This window comes from Panthera tigris, chromosome C2 (assembly GCF_018350195.1).
Source record: "Panthera tigris isolate Pti1 chromosome C2, P.tigris_Pti1_mat1.1, whole genome shotgun sequence".
In the NCBI taxonomy this organism is placed as follows: domain Eukaryota; kingdom Metazoa; phylum Chordata; class Mammalia; order Carnivora; family Felidae; genus Panthera; species Panthera tigris.
Window position 1 is genome coordinate 1,818,700 of NC_056668.1, and position 20,680 is coordinate 1,839,379.

General features: G+C 54.2%; 1 protein-coding gene across 3 annotated transcripts in view; it reads left to right on the forward strand.

Annotated features, from left to right (window-relative positions):
• UBE2G2 (ubiquitin conjugating enzyme E2 G2) overlaps window positions 1-18,868 on the forward strand; it is a 39,908-nt gene extending 21,040 nt beyond the window's left edge. For all 3 annotated transcript variants that reach the window (XM_042998677.1, XM_042998675.1, XM_042998676.1), the window contains 3 exons: window positions 11,033-11,151; window positions 14,692-14,832; window positions 17,226-18,868. In XM_042998677.1, the coding sequence (XP_042854611.1) occupies window positions 11,118-11,151; window positions 14,692-14,832; window positions 17,226-17,338 (288 nt within the window). In that variant the 5' untranslated portion in view covers window positions 11,033-11,117 and the 3' untranslated portion in view covers window positions 17,339-18,868. The remainder of the gene's footprint in view (window positions 1-11,032; window positions 11,152-14,691; window positions 14,833-17,225) is intronic.
• The last annotated feature ends 1,812 nt before the right edge of the window (window positions 18,869-20,680 follow it).

Sequence of the window (20,680 nt, forward strand, 5' to 3'; positions counted from 1 at the left end):
CTGGAGATAGTCGTGGTTGTCACAGCTGGGGGACTAGGGGAGTCCACTGCCAGCGTCTGGGGGGAGCCGCGGAGCACCTCGCCGCGCAGACAGCACAGGCCCGTCGGGCCCAAGATGCCGGTGCTGAGGTCGAGAAACAAGTTTTGCCCGCATTAGGTGTATAAGTTGAAGATTCTGGTAATTTTATAGTTTTGAGGCCACTCCCACAACAGTTTTACAGCATTTCCTGAAAGGTCTTCGTGCCCCCGGTCAGTCCCCATTCCCACCCTGAGCCGTAGGCAGCCTCTCTTCTTTTTGACCCTCAGGGTTGGCCGTCCCCGGACTTCTCCTGCAGATGGAATTATAAAGCAGCCGGTCTCGTGTGTCCGGCTTCTTTCACCCTCCTGTGCATTTGCGATTCTGTCCCCTTGCCGGGGGTGTCACGCCTACGTCTTTGCCACTGACCCCAACCCCTGGGGGGATGGGCCGCACCTTCTTCCCCACCCGCCAGGCCAGGGGCCTTTGGCCGCTGTGAGCAGTGCTGCTGCGGTCCCTCGCGTACGGCGTGCACCCCGTTGTCGCTGTCGGTGCATCGCTAGGTCCACGGGAGTGGGGGTGCTGTGACACAGAGGAAGCTGATGTTTTAATGTCTCCAGAAGCTGTCAGGCCGTCTTCCACAGTAGGTCAGAGTTTTACGTTGCCACCAGCACGGAGGAGGGCTCCCTCACCCACGCCTGCCGTGTGGCTGGAGCTGCCCTGGGCGTGAGGCCACACCTCACCCTGGACTTGACCTGCGTTTTCTAGGGACTAATGGTGTTGAGCATCTCTTCATGGGCTTATTAGCCATTCGTGTATCTTTGGTGAACTTGAGAAGTTTTGCCCATTTTTAATTGGCTTGTCTTCTTTTTCTTAATTTAATTTTATCATTATAAAAATACTTATTTTTGAGAGAGAGAACAAGCAGGGGCAGAGAGAGAGGGAGACAGAGAATCTGAAGCAGGCTCTGAGCTGTCAGTGCAGATCCTCCTGTGGGGCTCGAACCCACAAACCGTGAGATCATGTGGATTGCTGTCTTTTTGAGTCCTAAGAGTTCTTTATATATTTTGGATGCAAGGCCTTTATCAGACCTGTGATTTTCACGTTTTCTTCCAGTCTGCAGCTTTCCTGGTCGTCGTCTTAATGGAGCCTCTTGAAGCTCACAGGTTTTAATTTTGATGAAGTGCAACCTCAATGTTTTTCTCTTGTGGGTCATGCTTTTGGTGTTGCATTACCCAAGGTTACAAAGGGTTTCCATTACATATTTGTGGTTCTTCTATTGACCTTTTAAATTTTGATCCATCTTGGGCTGATTTTTTTTTCAATATATGAAGTTAATTGTCACATTGGTTTCCATACAACACCCAGTGCTCATCCCAAAAGGTGCCCTCCTCACTACCCATCACCCACCCTCCCCTCCCTCCCACCCCCCATCAACCCTCAGTTTGTTCTCTGTTTTTAAGAGTCTCTTATGCTTTGGCTCTCTCCCACTCTAACCTCTTTTTTTTTTTTTTTTCCTTCCCCTCCTCCATGGGTTTCTGTTAAGTTTCTCAGGATCCACATAAGAGTGAAAACATATGGTATCTGTCTTTCTCTGTATGGCTTATTTCACTTAGCATCACACTCTCCAGTTCCATCCACATTGCTACAAAGGGCCATATTTCGTTCTTTCTCATTGCCATGTAGTACTCCATTGTGTATATAAACCACAATTTCTTTATCCATTCATCAGTGGATGGACATTTAGGCTCTTTCCACAATTTGGCTATTGTTGAGAGTGATGCTATAAACATTGGGGTTCAAGTGCCCCTATGCATCAGTACTCCTGTATCCCTTGGGTAAATTCCTAGCAGTGCTATTGCTGGGTCATAGGGTAGGTCTATTTTTAATTTTTTGAGGAACCTCCACACTGTTTTCCAGAGTGGCTGCACCAGTTTGCATTCCCACCAACAGTGCAAAAGGGTTCCTGTTTCTCCGTATCCTCTCCAGCATCTATAGTCTCCTGATTTGTTGATTTTGGCCACTCTGACTGGCGTGAGGTGATATCTGAGTGTGGTTTTGATTTGTATTTCCCTGATGAGGAGCGATGTTGAGCATCTTTTCATGTGCCTGTTGGCCATCCGGATGTCTTCTTTAGAGAAGTGTCTATTCATGTTTTCTGCCCATTTCTTCACTGGATTATTTGTTTTTTGGGTGTGGAGTTTGGTGAGCTCTTTATAGATTTTGGATACTAGTCCTTTGTCCGATATGTCATTTGCAAATATCATTTCCCATTCTGTTGGTTGCCTTTTAGTTTTGTTGGTTGTTTCCTTTGCTGTGCAGAAGCTTTTTATCTTCATAAGGTCCCAGTAGTTCATTTTTGCTTTTAATTCCCTTGCCTTTGGGGATGTGTCAAGTAAGAAATTGCTACGACTGAGGTCGGAGAGGTCTTTTCCTGTTTTCTCCTCTAGGGTTTTGATGGTTTCCTGTCTCACATTCAGGTCCTTTATCCATTTTGAGTTTATTTTTGTGAATGGTGTGAGAAAGTGGTCTAGTTTCAACCTTCTGCATGTTGCTGTCCAGTTCTCCCAGCACCATTTGTTAAAGAGACTGTCTTTTTTCCATTGGATGTTCTTTCCTGCTTTGTCAAAGATTAGTTGGCCATACGTTTGTGGGTCTAGTTCTGGGGTTTCTATTCTATTCTATTCTATACTATTGGTCTATGTGTCTGTTTTTGTGCCAATACCATGCTGTCTTGATGATTACAGCTTTGTAATAGAGGCTAAAGTCTGGGATTGTGATGCCTCCTGCTTTGGTCTTCTTCTTCAAAATTACTTTGGCTATTCGGGGCCTTTTGTGGTTCCATATGAATTTTAGGATTGCTTGTTCTAGTTTCGAGAAGAATGCTGGTGCAATTTTGATTGGGATTGCATTGAATGTGTAGATAGCTTTGGGTAGTATTGACATTTTGACAATATTTATTCTTCCAGTCCATGAGCACGGAATGTTTTTCCATTTCTTTATATCTTCTTCAATTTCCTTCATAAGCTTTCTATAGTTTTCAGCATACAGATCTTTTACATCTTTGGTTAGATTTATTCCTAGGTATTTTATGCTTCTTGGTGCAATTGTGAATGGGATCCGTTTCTTTATTTGTCTTTCTGTTGCTTCATTGTTAGTGTATAAGAATGCAACTGATTTCTGTACATTGATTTTGTATCCTGCAACTTTGCTGAATTCATGTATCAGTTCTAGCAGACTTTTGGTGGAGTCTGTTGGATTTTCCATGTATAATATCATGTCATCTGCAAAAAGCGAAAGCTTGACTTCATCTTTGCCAATTTTGATGCCTTTGATTTCCTTTTGTTGTCTGATTGCTGATGCTAGAACTTCCCACACTATGTTAAACAACAGCGGTGAGAGTGGACATCCCTGTCGTGTTCCTGATCTCAGGGAAAAACCTCTCAGTTTTTCCTCATTGAGGATGATGTTAGCTGTGGGCTTTTCATAAATGGCTTTTATGATCTTTAAGTATGTTCCTTCGATCCCGACTTTATCGAGGGTTTTTATTAAAAAGGTTGCTGAGGGGCGCCTGGGTGGCGCAGTCGGTTAAGCGTCCGACTTCAGCCAGGTCACGATCTCGCGGTCCGTGAGTTCGAGCCCCGCGTCAGGCTCTGGGCTGATGGCTCGGAGCCTGGAGCCTGTTTCCGATTCTGTGTCTCCCTCTCTCTCTGCCCCTCCCCCGTTCATGCTCTGTCTCTCTCTGTCCCAAAAATAAATAAAAAACGTTGAAAAAAAAAATTAAAAAAATAAATAAATAAAAAGGTTACTGAATTTCGTCAAATGCCTTTTCTGCATCGATTGACAGGATCATATGGTTCTTTTCTTTTATTAATGTGATGTATCACGTTGATTGATTTGCAAATGTTGAACCAGCCCTGCATCCCAGGAATGAATCCCACTTGATCATGGTGAATAATTCTTTTTATATGCTGTAGAATTCGATTTGCTAGTATCTTATTGAGAATTTTTGCATCCATATTCATCAGGGTATTGGCCTGTAGTTCTCTTTTTTTAACGGGTCTCTGCCTGGTTTAGGAATCAAAGTAATACTGGCTTCATAGAATGAGTCTGGAAGTTTTCCTTCCCTTTCTATTTTTTGGAATAGCTTGAGAAGGATAGGTATTATCTCTGCTTTAAATGTCTGGTAGAACTCCCCTGGCAAGCCATCTGGTCCTGGACTCTTATTTGTTGGGAGATTTTTGATAACTGATTCAATTTCTTTGCTGGTTATGGGTCTGTTCAAGCTTTCTATTTCCTCCTGATTGAGTTTTGGAAGTGTGTGGGTGTTTAGGAATTTTTCCATTTCTTCCAGGTTGTCCAGTTTGTTGGCATATAATTTTTCATAGTATTCCCTGATAATTGCTTGTATCTCTGAGGGATTGGTTGTAATAATTCCATTTTCATTCATGATTTTATCTATTTGGGTCATCTCCCTTTTCTTTTTGAGAAGCCTGGCTAGAGGTTTGTCAATTTTGTTTATTTTTTCAAAAAACCAACTCTTGGTTTCGTTGATCTGCTCTACAGTTTTTTTAGATTCTATATTGTTTATTTCTGCTCTGATCTTTATTATTTCTCTTCTTCTGCTGGGTTTAGGCTGTCTTTGCTGTTCTGCTTCTATTTCCTTTAGGTGTGCTGTTAGATTTTGTATTTGGGATTTTTCTTGTTTCTTGAGATAGGCCTGGATTGCAATGTATTTTCCTCTCAGGACTGCCTTCGCTGCATCCCAAAGCGTTTGGATTGTTGTATTTTCATTTTCGTTTGTTTCCATATGTTTTTTAATTTCTTCTCTAATTGCCTGGTTGACCCACTCATTCGTTAGTAGGGTGTTCTTTAACCTCCATGCTTTTGGAGGTTTTCCAGACTTTTTCCTGTGGTTGATTTCAAGCTTCATCGCATTGTGGTCTGAAAGTATGCATGGTATGATTTCAATTCTTGTAAACTTATGAAGGGCTGTTTTGTGACCCAGTATGTGATCTGTCTTGGAGAATGTTCCATATGCACTCGAGAAGAAAGTATATTCTGTTGCTTTGGGATGCAGAGTTCTAAATACATCTGTCCAGTCCATCTGATCCAATGTATCATTCAGGGCCCTTGTTTCTTTATTGACCGTGTGTCTAGACGATCTATCCATTTCTGTAAGTGGGGTGTTAAAGTCCCCTGCAATGACCACATTCTTATCAATAAGGTTGCTTATGTTTGTGAGTAATTGTTTTATATATTTGGGGGCTCCCGTATTCGGTGCATAGACATTTATAATTGTTAGCTCTTCCTGATGGGTAGACACTGTAATTATTATATGATGCCCTTCTTCATCTCTTGTTACACATCTTGGGCTGATTTTGGATATGGCGTCAGGTAGGAGTCCAAAGTCATTCATTTGTGTTCAGCTCTCTGATTGCCTTGATGCCGTTTGTTGAAAAGGAAACCCTTTCTGCATTGAATTGCCGCGGCGCCTGGGTCCAACATGACCGTAAATGTAGGGGTGTATGTTTCGGCTCTGAGTTCTGTTCCCTCGAGCTGGGCCCATCCTTGGACCGCTACCGCACGCACAGTCTCTGTTCTTGTAGCTTCCCGGTAAGTTTTGGAATTGGAAAGTGCAAGTCCTCTGATTTTGTTCTTCTTTTCCAAGATTGTTTTGCCTGTTCCCGGATCCCTTGCAATTCCGTCTGATTTTTAAGATCGGCTCCTCAATTTCTGCAGGGAAGCCAGCTGGCATTTTGATAGGGATTGTGTGGATGAGGACTTTGACAGTCCTGAGCGTTCTCATCCGGGCATGTGGCATGTCTCTCCATTTAGCGAGGTCTTTGAGAATTCCTCTCAGCAGTGCAATGATACATTTTTAATTTGAAAAACCCAACTTTGTGGATGAAGGTATGTGGGTTTAAGCACACGGAGACAGGCTTGGAGAACCCACACTTAACCTGTGTCTGCCTTGGGGAGGCGATTCCGGAGGGAGCGGAGTTTTCTATACTTCACGTATATGACTGTTTTCCAAAATATGTTTCTCTAGTTGAAGTCCGTTCATGTTGTAAAAGTTGTGTGTCAGAATTGACTATGAAATTCTTGTAATGATGGACTTATTTAGTTTGCTTTTAATATAGTTCAAGCATATCTGATTGCAGGTTTTTTCAGAGACGTCCATATCGCAAAACAGAACAAAATACACCAAACCCAGGGTATGACTGCAGCCTCCTTCTGGACAGATTGAATCCGAGAAGACTATATGGGAGAGAACCCGAGTTTGCTACTGCCATGGTTTCCCAAGGCAGAGGCCACCTGTCCTGTCCCCGTCCTTCCCGCGCTTCTCACCGTTGGTTTTGTACCTGGGAATTAGTGGGCAGCACAGAGCACAAGAAAAAAAAAGCAACAAAATCGCAACAAACCCACCGTCTGGGTCGATCCCAGAGACCCCACCCGGGCACCTGCTTCTGGGCGGCCGAGCCCACCTGCTCCTTTCCCCGGGGCGCTCCCTGCAGGTTGCGCTCCCTAGGGCACCTGCTGTCTGTCCTGCTGGCGGCCCGCGACCGGGTCCCTCCCTGCTCACTTTGAAGCGGCGAGGGGCCTTCCTGTAGCTGGTGCTCCTCCCGCACGTGCCTGGCTTAAAGCCCAGTGGCCGGGAGCTCAGCCTTCAAGAGTGCCCCGCACGGGTGTGTGGCCAGCCTCCTGCCCGGGTGAGCAGGGGGCGCCGACTGCGGAGCGTGAGGGCAGGAGGGACGTGGCGCCCCTCCTGGCCCGCCTGCTGGGTGCCCTGTGCACGTTCAGCAGCCTGAGCGCCACGGGGACCCATCCCTTGCCAGTGGAGGGTGTCTCTGAAGCAGCGTACCTTTCCCTCTTAGGCCTCAGGTGGTCGTGACTTTGGGGAATAATCGTCCCTTAGTAATCCAGTTCGAGTCCAAGTGCTGACGAGTGGTTTACAGTCTCCATTACTTAGAGCCTTGTCATACGTGTGTCGTGTGCATTGTCCTTGTGCCGTGACGGACTTGGAAAGGAGAACAGGCAGCTTCTTCAGCACCTGCCACAGCCGAGTGACGTGCAGGCCACCGTCCTGGAACACGCCCCGTGGGCACACGGCTCACTCACACCCGGACACACCTGGGTTGCACTGCCGAGCCCGCTGGTCTCCCTGTGCCTTCAGCGTGCTGCCCGCAGCATCTGTTGTTATCCGGACACGCTTTGAAGTGGAAAGTAAGGAACGACGGTTTTCGTTTTAATTTAGTGTCCGAGACTAAAGGCGCATCTCTCCGATTTTCACGGACTCTGCAAGTAACATCGTTTTCGACGGTGCGTGATTGCTGGTGCCACGTGGCCCTGGGCGCGGGGCGGGTCGGGCAGTTGCCCCCTCAGTACTCGCTGGGTATGTAATTCACCCAGGCCAGCAAATCAGCGCGAGCTGTCGGACGTGCGGTGTCCTTTCCGGAGCAGGGCGCACGCGTCACGCCCTGCTCTGATTCTGGTCTCAGAAAGTGAAAGTACGTCCTTCAGGAACGGCGTAGCCATTATTTTAATTCATTGGTGGACGGCAGTTGGCAGCCTTTGAAGAGTTCCGTTTGCTTTAGATAAATCTGTTTCCTTTCGTCTTGTGCTTTCCTTTTTCTCACCTGAGGATTTCTGAGACGAGGCCTTCAGCGAGAGAGAGTGGGGCCGCCTGGAGCGGGGGCGCCAGGGTTTGTCCAGAGAGCGCACCGGCTCTGTCTGGGTGTCGTTTCGGGAGTCAGCCCGGTGGCGTTTTCCGGAGTCGGCAGGCACGCCCCTGCACACGCGGGCCCCCTGCCTGCTTGGGCCAGGCAGCGGGGCGGCCTGGAGGAGGAAGCCCTGGTTTCGCACCAGCAGCCGACCGGGGACATTTGAAAACCGCTTTGATGCTTGAGGTGTGGGAGCGCTTCAGGAAATGTTTGGTCGCGCTCCTGAGGCCACGGACGACCCAGTGGGCTCTTTTAATGTTGAAGAAAGCCCTATGGTGAGAAACGCAGCCCTGAGCGAATTCCGTTCGGTTCATTCCAAAACGCCACCCAGACGTTCCCTCTTCTGACTCGGACGTGCCAGAGTCCCGAGGTGCGTGGGCAGGCGTTCCCGACGAGGATGGGGTTCCTTTCTAGGGGAGCGTCTGCCCAGCCTCCCGGGTTAGCCGTTCAAACTGCCTTCTACCCCGGACCTCAGCTCTGCCATCCGCTCGTCGAGCCTCCCAGCTTTGCCTCCCGGGGGTGGGGGGGCGTGAGCGCCACGCTTCCGGGCACCTTCCGTCGGGGGCCTGGGGACGATGAAAGGGGGGCTCTCATCGGCTGCCTGGGGCTCCTCTACCGGAAGACGAACGCATGGGGTGGTCTCCTCCTCGGTCCGTGCCAGGCCCGCATGCAGAGGAAGGGGCCTCCAGGACGTCTGTTCAGGGCGCGGGGCGGCCTGGGACCGCCTCGTCTGGCAGCCAGGCGGTGGCCCTTGTCCGGCAGCCAGGCGGTGGCGGTGCTGGCTCCCCGTGCCGCCTGCAGGCCCTGCCCTGGACGGACACCGTCCCGGCACCGGAGCCGGCCCGGCCCCACACTCGACCCTCTTCACGTGGCTTCGCCTGTCCTGCTTTGACGCCAGGGCTCTGGGCGCTGTCGTGACCCCCTCCCCCCTGTTTCATTATGGTTTCTCCAAAAAGTAGCAAGGATGCGGTTTTCAGAATCATGGTCTCTTAAGTTGAAAAAAATGGACTCCAAAAAACACTTTTTACCTTGTTCTTTTTTTTTTTAAGTTTTACTTATTTTGAGATAGAGCATGTGTGTACATGCCGTTGGGTGAGGGGCAGAGAGAGAGAAAGAGAGAGAGAGAGAGAATCCCAAGCAGGCTCTGCACTGACAGTGCAGAGCCTGATGTGGGGCTTGAACTCACAAACCGTGAGATCGTGGCCTGAGCTGAGATCAGACGCTTCACCCACTGCATCACCCAGTTGCCCCCCTCCCCCCTTTAACAGGTTAGACCTTGTCCTTGTTCTGACTGTTTTGCCGGAGCCCGGCCCTCTTTCCCCTGGGACGCAATCCTGGCATCCACTGCGGTGGTGCCAGTGGAAGCTCTGAGGGACGCAATCCTGGCATCCACTGTGGTGGTGCCAGTGGAAGCTCTGAGTGTCCTCACCAAATGGTAGAGAAGCCCTCTGTGCGGCTTCTTCGGGGATTCTTTGTCTTTTTCCGTCAGTTGTGGAGAGAAATATCGTTCACGATATTTGCAAGTTTATATTTATTTTACTGAATCGAAATAACATTGACTTAAAATTTGTGCTTTGAAAAAACGATTTTAAAAAAATGAAGGTTGTCTTGGAATAAGCGTATTTCAGTTATCGTCTCCCGCGCCACGCCTCGCATTCATTCTTGAAAGGCAGCGTGTCTGCCGCGTCGCGCCTCCTGCAGCGACTAGGGCCCGGTCTCCACGCCGTGTTGACGTCGTAGAGCTCGTATTACAGGTCGTGGCTTAGACAGGCACTCAGTCGGGCCCAGCAGCTCACACGCGGCCGGCTGTCGCCACACATGTTCGGTGTCTTATTTTCGAGGCTTAGGTAACCTGTCAGCCGCTCTAACGCGTGTTCCCTGGGGGAGGTTTGTAAGGGGGAGTCTTTCTGTCTTGAGCTGGGGCTCTGCCTCTCTGCTGCCCTCCTGTCGTGCACACGGGCCAGGAAATAGTGTTAATTTACACATACGGTTTTAAAATCTGATGGGGCTTAGAAGCGGTTTATTCCATTTCTGCCATTTTCCACGTGACGAGGCCATAAAGCCAGGCAGACAGGCGTGCCGGTGACCGTGTGGCGTGGGCCGCGTGACAGGCACCCAGTGCAGGCCCGCGGGTCAGGGCTGGCCGTGCGCGTGCACACGCCTGGCTGTGCGCGTGGGCCTGTCGGGGATCACCTGTGTGCTTTTCATCCGGTCCTTGAAGGTTACAGAAGCCCCGTTTCTAAGGCACACTTGAGGGCGCCTGGGGGGGCTCAGTCGGTTAAGTGTCCGACTCTTGGTTTTGGCTCAGGTCATGATCTCACGGGGCTTGTGGGTTCGAGGCCCACATCGGGCTCTGCGCTGACAGCTCGGAGCCTGCTTGGGATTCTCTCTCTCTCTGCTCCTCCCCCGCTCATGTGCTCTGTTTCTGTCTCAAATAAACTTAAAAAAAATAAGAAAAGTAAAAATAGCCTTTGAAGTAAAAAAAAAACTCTTAACCCCTATCATTTAATATGATAGTCTTTCTCTAACGGGCATAATCCATATCCTTACTTGAAGGTGAAATGACGGCGAACATACAGGAAGTTTACAAAGTCCTTGGGTTTTGCAGCTTTGCCCAGAGCCCTCTCCTCCGATCCCGGCTCTAGAGAGGCTCTGTCTGCTGCCCCGCCCTTACCTTCGTGAGCGCAGAACCTGTGCCTGAGGCGTGGTCTCTGTGCTGGTACCTGGGACTCCAGCCAGGTTGGGGCGGGACAGTGAGCGTCATTTTCCACTCAGGAAAACATATCGGCGGGGCGCCTGGGTGGCTCAGTCGGTTGAGCGTCCGACTTCGGCTCAGGTCATGGTCTCGCGGTCTGTGAGTTCGAGCCCCACGTGGGGCTCTTTGCTGACAGCTCGGAGCCTGGAGCCTGCTTCGGATTCTGTGTCTCCCTCTCTGTCTCTGCCCCTCCCCTGCTCACATTCTGTCTCTCTCTGTCTCAAAAATAAATAAAGATTAAAAAAAAAAAAAAAGAAAAACGTATTGGTTCATCACTGTCATGTATTTATTCATTCATTTACTTGTTTTTAATGTAGAGGAAGAAACTTTCAATATAATTCATTGTCAAGTTGACTGACCTATCGTGTATCCAGTGAGCTCTTGGTTTTGGGGATAGATACCCGTGGTTCGTCGCTCACTTGCCCATCGCTGTTACTTAACCTTTCCACGCGCGTTTGTGAAACACTAGGAACTTGCTCAGCTGGCCGCTGCAGTGAGACGCTGAGAAGACTACTTGCACTGTGTTTCTGTCTTCTAGGGGCCCAGAAGACACCTGTTTTGAGTTTGGTGTATTTCCTGCCATCCTGAGTTTCCCATTGGATTACCCATTAAGTCCCCCAAAGATGAGATTTACCTGCGAGATGTTTCATCCCAACAGTAAGTGCTCTGGGGAGTGGCTTTGATGGCACCGGGCAAGGCACGGGGTTGTGTGCGTGGGACAGGTGCCCTCAGCGATGGTGCCACGTGGAAGACGTTGTGTATGTTTTGAACTTCCGTCGCTTAGTCATGGTGGGATTGACATCAACCGAAAAGCAGGGTAACGGAGATAAAAAAAAATGTGGACCTAACACTGGGTGCCATTTGACCCTCCCGCTCCTTCCAGTGGGCCGATGAGAGCACGTGAGCACGGGCGTGCACAGAGCGCTTTGCCGGCCTCCAGCACGGTGTGGTGTTCGACAGCGGGGGCTGGTCAGAGCAGACTAGGTTTGCAACAACACATGCCTGGTTAGTCCATATGTTAGAGCGCTATAGAGAGACTTTAGATGCTCTAGAATAATATTTAATGATATGGAATGGTATTTGGTCTATACTGAATGAGAAAAGCAGGTCAATCAGGCTTATTACAGTTTACTTTTTTTTTTTTAATTTTTTTTTTAATGTTTATTTATTTTTGAGACAGAGGGAGATGGAGCGTGAACAGGGGAGGGTCAGAGAGAGAGGGAGACACAGAATCCAAGTCAGGTTCCAGGCTCTGAGCTGTCAGCACAGGGCCTGATGCAGGGCTTGAACTCACGGATGGTGAGATCATGACCTGAGCCAAAGTCGGACGCTTAACTGACTGAGCCACCCAGGCACCCCTACAGTTTACTTTTTTGAAAAAAAATTCACATGTAAATATGTATAACTGGAAGTGTAACACAAAAATGTTGAAAGTGATTCTCTTTCCATAATGGGATCTCTTTTTTATTTGTTTTTGGTTAATCTTTTTTCTAAAATAAACGCATATTTTAAGAAGAGGGGAAAATACGGTCACTAAAGAAATTCACTGGACTTAAGTTGGAAAAGTGTCTAGTAGCAGGAATTGGAATTCCTCAGTAGCTGTGGTTTTTATTTCTTCCTGGAGGATTAGTAAGAAAATATGTCGTATTTTAAGTGATCATATTTAGGATAATATTCCTCTTTATAAATGATTAATTTTACTAAAAATCGTGATCTTCATAGTTGAGAAGAAAAGTAAGTAAGATACACCGTTTTGTAGAAATATTTTATTTGAAACGAATTCCTTTTCCTATGCTTCTCTGCACATAAGATAGCTGACGGCTAATTGAACTCATGAGAGCATTTCTAGAACTTTCTGAGCCTTTGACACCTCTCAGCTTACAAATGAGTCCACTTTGCACGGTCTCCCCTGGCCCGCACCTGCCTGGGCACCTCCTCTTGGGAGAGCTCTGCCCAGATCCCGCCGCCCTCAGTGAAGGGTCTCAGGATTTGCCCGCCTGGGGAAGCGCTTCCTGCCGCTCCTTTGAAACTTCTCACTACGCCGATGTTACGTGTGGGTCATCAGTTCCCTCCTCAGAGAGATCGTTTTCAAGTGCTCTCTCATGTTAATGCAATTCTGCCTGCCTGGTAGGTACCCAGGACTACCCCTTCCTTTGCGAAGGCTGGCCACGAGGTGGCAGGGCTTTGAGGCCGGGTGACACGTGCACGTGGGCATCCGTCACGCTGCTGTTGACTTTGGCGTGTGTTCAGGGTGTTCTGTAATGCAGAATTAAAAATACGTGACAGTAGATGGAGTCAACTGAAGAAGTCCGCGATTTCAAATCGATTAACCAGAAAACGGAACTATAACGAGGATTGTGGGCAATTAAAAAGTAATACGGTTATATCGAAGATACGACACTCTAGAACTGTGCTGGTGATGCGGTGTTAGAGGCAGATGTGGCTGTGAGCTGACAGTTTGATGTTGTGCTGAGGAGTTTGTCACGTTCAGGTAATTCAAGTAGTTTTAAACTTTGTCCTCTAAGTGAATGGGTGTTATTTCTGTCTTGTGAAAATCATTTTTGAGAACTATTCAGGTTTGCCAATGACATGAATATTGATAAGTCCCTAAATACTTTGAAAGAATAATTGAGTACCTCTACTGACACTTGCTGGGATACAGGGGTGATCGGATAATAGAAGGTGGGGGCCTTGACCATCACGAGCTGCCAGTCTGAGGGCAGAGGTGAACACGGTTGGACGAGTCCTAGAGGTAAATAGGAAGTCACACCAGGAGGCCAGGGAGGGGCCCCGGGCAGGTGGTGGTCAGGCTCACGTCTGCAGGAAGAGCCGTGGGAGTTAACCCAGTGACGTGTGAGAGGCGGAAGTGTGTCTGACTCGTGCAAAGGCCCTGTGCAAGGAGTGAAGGGCCAAACTGGTTCAGGCCCTCTGGCCAGGAAGAAGGATCCTGATACTTGTGCGGGAGGAGTGGAGATCCACTGAGGGAATCAGAGTGAGGGAGGGAGTCGTGTGGCCAGTGTGGTCTTGGAAGGGTCACTGGCTGTGGTGTAGAGGACAGACCGCAGGGCTGGGACACAGACGCGGCGGCCTGGGGAAAGAGAGGCCAGCGGTGCGGAGCCGAGCACAGGTGCCGATGAGGGAGGGATTGCGGGGGGGCGCCCGGTGAGAGAGGAGGCGGCAGGGCCGCCGCCGCCTCCGTGTTTCTGGGTTTGTGCTGTCACCGTGTGTTGTGACACGCTGTCACCGTTCGGTGCCACCACCAGGAGGAGGTCCGCTGAGATTGGACACCTCACGGCAGGGATGCCGTCCGGAGCCTTGGGCGCCCAGGCCCCGGGCGTGGGCACCGCCGCCGGGCCCCCTGACGCCCACAACAGCTGCGCACGCGCTCTCCGTCCGAGAAGCACCGACCATAGGCAGCTGGGAGCAGAGTGCCGCGACGGGGATGGATGGACGCGCGAGGAGTGAGGTGCCACAGGAGGGCCGCTCCGACCCACCCGGGCTTCTCAGTGGTCACGGGGTTGTGAGCTCACGAGCGAAGGGGAATTACTAAAATTCGTCCTCAACTGTCTGCTGTTCATGTCGTTATAACCGGAGGGCCTTGCACTTGGACAGTTGAGTGTGCCCGACCGGACTCCCCGTGTCTGCGTATGCGCTGTGCCGCCTAGGACCCGCCCCGTGTGCCGGAGGAGTGACGGCGCCTGCGGCACCCTCGGCGGGACTGGAGACAACCGCGAGCCGGAGACGCGGTTCCTCCCCAGACCGTGGGCGTCTGGTTCATGGCGCCGTGCGCGGGGGCGGGTTAGGTCGGACACAGCTGACCTCCAGAGGCGCAGACGGCCGTCCGTCTCTCCTTTGGAGCGAGTTCCCTGGAGAAGTCGGGACAGCTTCCTCCTTGGATGGCACGGCCTTCGTCCTGGCTCTGCGGACGTAGGTCTTCGCGGCCTCGCTCAGGGCTTTCGGGGCGGAGTTAGGAAAGTCGCTCTGGAACCAGCTCTGGAGATTACGTGCGTTCGTTTGGTGAAATGTCTCACGGCCGATAATCCTCCCTTTCGTCCTTGGGGAGCGAGTGGGGCCTCGTGGCCGTGAGCGTGGCGCCCGGGGCCCTGCTCTGCTCCAGCCGTGCCCGCGGCTTGCCGTGCGCGTCCGCCTCGCCCGCTCTCCGCCGCGGGGCTCACCCGGTGTGTTTTGACCCCACAGTCTACCCCGACGGCAGAGTCTGTATCTCCATCCTCCACGCGCCGGGCGACGACCCCATGGGCTACGAGAGCAGCGCGGAGCGGTGGAGCCCCGTGCAGAGCGTGGAGAAGATCCTGCTGTCGGTGGTGAGCATGCTGGCAGGTAAGGCCCGCGGCCACACGGCACGGCGGCTGCCGCCGTCTCCCGTGCACTTCGCTCCTGCGTGCGGTGTACGGACGGGGCGGTTTTCTGCTTCCTCGCCGAATTCTTTGTACCTGCTCGTCCGCGTGTCGCACGCCTGTCATTCTTACGGGTCTCAAGGATGCCTTCCCGTTGTGTGTATCGTGTGTTGACCGGAACTAACCGCGCCCCGATCCGCGGGCACCGCGCTCACGCGGTGGGTGTTTATTGGGGGGCCTGCTGTGTCGCAGACGCCGGGCCCTGGGGGGTCCGGCTCGGTGCACCCTGGGCCCCACTTGAAGGCCTGCTTTCTGAGGGGACTTTGCAGGCCCAGCAGTGGTTGCCAGTCACCGACGGCTCCTCAGATGCAGGGACTGTGGGGCCAGCTCCCGCGACGGGACTGGGTGGGAGGTGACCGGGGAAGGGAGGCAGCTGAGCCTCGAGGGGGCCCTGCCGGGACCGCTTACGGCTCGAGCTCAGCGGGGGCAGGGGCCAGGGCGCCCTGTGGAAGTGTGTGCTCAACTGGGGCCCAGGCCTCCGTGCGGGTGTTAGACCGTGCAGCCGTGCCTTAGAACGACCGTCCCTGCGGCCGGGTGCCCGTTGGGCAGGTGTCCCCGTGGCCCGGGCGAGAGGACGAGGGCTTCGAGCAGCTGCAGGGCCAAGAGCCAGGGTGTGTCTGGGAGACACGGGCTCACGGACGTGCAGGGTGACGCCTGTGTTTCTGACCTGAGTGCCTGGGTAGAGGAATGCTGTTTCTGGGGACAGGAATCTGCGGGGGGGGGGGGGGGTGGTGGCAGGAATGGGAGGAGAGTCCGGGATGTAAGTGTCCATCCCCAGTGGCCGTCCCCCCTCAGGAGCCGCTCAGCCAAGGCCAGGAGTGGGAGCGAGGGTGCGGGGTCACGTCTGGGGAAGACAGTGGGTGGTGGGCAGGACAAGGGGGATGAGGTACAGAGGGCGGGCAGGCGGGAGGAGAGGAGTCCTCAAAGAAACGTAGGGAGGAACGATGCGGAAAACCGGGAAGAAGGGGAACGGAGGCGAGTCGGGGGAGGGCCGACGGTGCCGTGGGTGGCCCGGAGGAGGAGGCCGGCGGGTCCTCGGTGGGCCCCTTGGGTCCCCGCGAAGTCGCGGACGTCAGTTTGAAGGTGGAGGCGCTTCGGCCTCTGTTCACACGCCGAGTGAACGACCAGGCGAGAGGCGACGTCGTCTCCGGCCGTCCGCGGTAAGTTGCACCCTCGCAGACGTCGTTTCTTTGGAGGTTTTGGTGTATTCCTCACGCGCTTCTCTCACAGCACGTGTCCTCTGTCCTGACCTCCCTCTTCTCCAGCTCTGTCCCCACAGCCAGCGTGGCCACGGCCTGCCCCGCTCGGCGCCCTCCGGCCCCCTTCAGGAGACCGAGGCCCCCCCCATCCACCGCGAGCCGTGCGGGCCCTGGGGTTTCCGCGTCGCAGATGCGGGGCGGGGAGCGGGCCCGGACAGGGGTCCCCTGAGCGCACGCCTTCCTTGGGGCCTGCGGGACCGCCGGTCCTCTGCCCCCTCCTCTCCCGCTGCCCACCTGGTAGCACCGAGTCTGAGACCACGCGTGGTCATTTGCGTCTGTAGGCCCACTAGACGGTGCCCTCTGAGGGCCCGTGTCGCCGTGTTCTCCGCACGCCCGGTGCCCTGCACGAGGCCTCACGCACGGGACCCGGTGGGGAAAGGCTTGTTGAGTAAAGGGAGGAAGAAAGTCATTGTGGGTGGAGGAACGGAGGCGGCGTGCCCGCAGAGGGAAGCCAGGCCGGGGCGCGGGGGAACCGCCCGGGTCGTGCTGGCGGCCGCGCCGGCCTCTGGGCTGCCTTTTCTGCCTCTTCTGATGCAGCGCTTCACGGCATTCCAGTCCCCTGCCCCACAGGCCCCGCTGCCTCTTCGTGTGCGTCCTGATTTGTCCGGAGCGCCTGCCGGGCTCAGGCGTCCCCCTCGGCCGGACGTTGGCCTCGCAGGGTCCTTCGGCGGGAGCCGGGTGGGCGGCGGTGGGGAGGAGTGGGCCACACGGAGCACCGACCGTGAGGCGCGGTGGGGACCCGGTGTTCCCAGAGCAGGACTGAGCACGCAGGCTGGCTCTTGGAGACCCTCGGGAGGCAGGGGTCACGAGGGCGGGTCTTCACGCGGTGTCCCTGACCTCACGCTGCCTCCGGCCTCCCTGTCTCCGGGTGAGGAGGCTCCCGTCGTTCAGAGAGCTGATCTCCTTCCCTGGCGGTTCACAGACACCAGCACCTGTCCTTCGTGTCTGGGACACGGTTCCAGAAGGATCGCGGGTGTTCTCGAGGGAAGCGGGAGACCTCGCCGGGCCCTTGCTCTCTGGCGCCCTTTCACACGGAGCGCCTGTCCTTCTCTTGCAGAGCCCAACGACGAGAGTGGCGCCAACGTGGATGCTTCCAAGATGTGGCGGGACGACCGGGAGCAGTTCTGCAGGGTCGCCCGGCAGCTGGCGCAGAAGTCGCTGGGGCTGTGAGGCCCCGGCACGCACACGGACACGCGCAGTGACAGTGACACCCTGTGCTGGCACCCAAAAAGGCGAGCTTGCAGAAGCACAGCGTCTGGTTTTCCCCTGCCTTTCCCGCTCCAAACAGGCTTCTCTTCTGAAATGGTGATTTATGTAGGATGATGACGCCGGGCGCAGTTTTCCCCGTACTCGGGTGGGTGGTCGGAGCCCTCGCCACTGCCCCTCCCCGCCGGGGCCCCGCCCGTCGGTAGTGGCTTCCCTTCCGTCTGCCGGGCAGGGGGCGGCCAGAATCAGTTGTCCTTCTGAAGAAGCAGCAGAGGGTGGGTGGGACAGCTCTGGCCTTGCTCCCCGCGTGCCCCAGGGGGACGGCTGTCTGCGTCCCTGCTTTCTAGTGCTTCGGGGGTGTTGTCCTTGTCATCTGGTTACAGCTTTTTGTTTGTCGTGCATTACAAACTATCACACTTAGAGATGCTTTCAGGAAATAAATACTTTTTAAAAATGTGGATTAATGAAAAACGGGGTGTGTACGAGAGAGGTTTACTGCTGGTCGTAAGGACTGACCGCTTCTTCCTGGTCCCGTTTAGCGGGGAGGTACACCGATGGCCGGGTTTACTGGCGCATCACAGGGCGGGAGCACGCGAGACTGGACGTTTTGGTCAGTGTCTTCAGGACGCACAGGGGTCTGTCTTTTCCACATAAACACGGGGAAGTTCTGACGTTCTGTACGTCGTGGCCGCAGCAGGAACGTTCATTATTGAGACAGTTCTTTTCACTTGGGGCTGGAAGGGAATGTGCACCCCTAGTGAGCGCAGAGGCGTGCCTTATCCCAACCTTGACCGGGGCCGGGGCCGGGGGCGGGGCACTCAGTGTGGGGTGTGATGTCCCTGCCCTGGCACCAGGGGCTCCGTTCTAAGCAATAACAGATCTGTTGCAGAATCAAGGATTTGGCCTGTCAGACAGGTTACATCTAAATAGGAATTTCTATTTTTGAAATGGGGGACAGTCTACAGGACATACGGTGGGTTTTACTTCTCATCCTTCTCTCCTCAGTCGCTGTCCAGTGGGCGGGAATCTGTCTCACTGACACCTGACACAGGGTTGCTTGGTGTTCACGAGACTGGTGGACGGGGCTCCGTCCATGCTGGCTCTGTAAGGAAAGCAGATTCTTTCTTTCTCAGAAGGGAACCATTTCAGATTTGGAACTCAGTACGAGAACTTGTATTTGGAAGGGGATCAGGAAGGGAGAGGGGTTGTACCTGAATAGTATTTGCGGGCGTATGAAATGAGACGCGGCCCTCTCCATGGAGAGGGAAGGACTGGTCCGTGGGGGGATGTGGTCCGTGGACACGGCTGGTGTGCAGGCGCTGTGGCCACGGGGTTTCCATGAAATCTGGAGAAGGGAGAGAGGCGATCTCTTTGCAAGCAAAATATTTTTATTCACTTGTATTTATTAAATGGAAACAAAGAGAATCTCATGTCCTTACTTTGTGGTGGAGTTTAATTACTATGTTAAAAATAAAGTTATATATTTTCCCCCTATTCTGTACCGTATTTTTCCTTGTGGACTTTTATGTAACGCTCCAGAATTTTGTGTAATCCTAGAAAACCGAAACTGTTTGTGCCCGGGGTCGGTGCCAGAGGCCTCGTAGCGAGGCGTGGCCGCAGCTGGAGCCCTTCGGAGCGCCCCTTTATTCTGGGGACCCGTGCCCTTCTTCCTCTCCTCCCCCTGCTGTGCTCCTTTGCGGGAGTTCTGGGTTCCCTAAGGGGCCCGGGTGTGTGGTTGGTGGGGGCACGGGGGTGTGCGTGGGGCATGGGGGATGTGTGCGGATGTGCGGGGGCACGTGGGGGTGAGTGGGGGTGTGCGGGGACATGGGGGTGCGTGGGACACAGGGGGGTGCACTGTGGGCATGTGGGGGTGCATGGGGGAATTGGGGCACATGGGGGATGTGCGGGGACACGCTGTCTCCAGCCTCTCCCTGGAGCCCGGTGCTTCCTGCCACTGGGCGGTGAGGAGAAGCCGGGGTGACGTTGAGACCACACGAGTTCTGCAGACATCAGAAGGCAGGCGACTCTGGCCCGAGCCTGCGGTGACCGTCGCTGTCGAGCTGGCCCTCGAATCTGGTTACTTACCTGGTGAGTGGAGGGCACAGAGGCCTGTTGGGAGGCTGGTCACTGGCCGGCTTCTGCTCTGGTGCTGCCCTCCCAGTTGCCTCACTGGCGGCCAGAAGCCCTGCTGTGTCCTCCACTGGGTGTGGAGTCCTGCCGACCCTCAGTTCGGAGAGGGAGTCCCACGGCGGCCGCCCGCAGCGCCCCGTGCAACCCAGCCAGCCTCGTCTCCTGGACCCCAGGTGGGTGCCGGGCCCTCACCTCCACCTCCTCCCGCCCGCCAGCCCCTGCTGCCTCTGGCTAAGCTACTCGGAGTGTCTGTGGCCCCTCTCCCTCTGGCTCCTGCTTCTCCTGCTTTCGAGGGGGGGCCCGGGAGCCCTCACTGACCTGCCCCCCCCTCCCCCCGGGCCTCCTCACCTGAACCAGGAGATACTGATGTCTGGGGCTGGGGTGGGGGGCGGGGTCAACACCGGGACTCCACGGAAGCTCGTGCATGTGGCAGGTGGCTGTGCTGGACGTGGGACACGTGTGGCAAGGCTCTTGTGCCCTCACTTTCCCTTTTGACTGAAGTGTATCATCTCACACTGGGACACTCTAAGTGAAAGGAACCGGTGTTTAAAACACGAAGGGAACGAAACGCACCGATTCCCAGTGGAGTCGGGTCTCCTGGCACGGTGAGGGGGGCTGGGCCTGGGGACCCTCGTGGGCAGCAGCCCCGCGTGCCCCCCCCCACCCAGTGGATGCACAGGTCATGGATCCCCTGCCTTAGCCGCACACGAGGGGGCCCCTGTAGTTCTGGCTTCTCCCCTGGAGTCCCAGGGCGTTGGGTCCTGCTCAGAAGGGGCTCAGTGCTTGGGGCTGGGAGAGGCTGGGCCACGGCCTGGGGAGGGCGGGGGTCTCAGTTGGTGGGAGATGGCGGGACCGTGCTGTCTCTCTTGAGGCGGCTGCTGCTGCCATAGCCGTCGACCTGCGTGCTGGCCTCGGGAGGTGCTGAGCCCCTGTGTCGCGCCGGCCCCGCCGTGGGCAGGCAGTTTGCGCAGCTGTGGGGCCACCTGCCTTGTCAAGGCGGGGAGCGGGGCCAGCGGGTCTCAGAGGGGCTGGGCCCTGCCGGCTGGGGGTCGTGGCCCTGGAAGCTGCCAGGGCCCCGCCAGGGTGACGGCGCAGGCTCGCCCACGCGGGGCAGAGGGGAAGGGTCTCCCACGCTCCAGTGGCGGGTGCTCGGGGCCTGCCCCTCCGGCCCCCGTG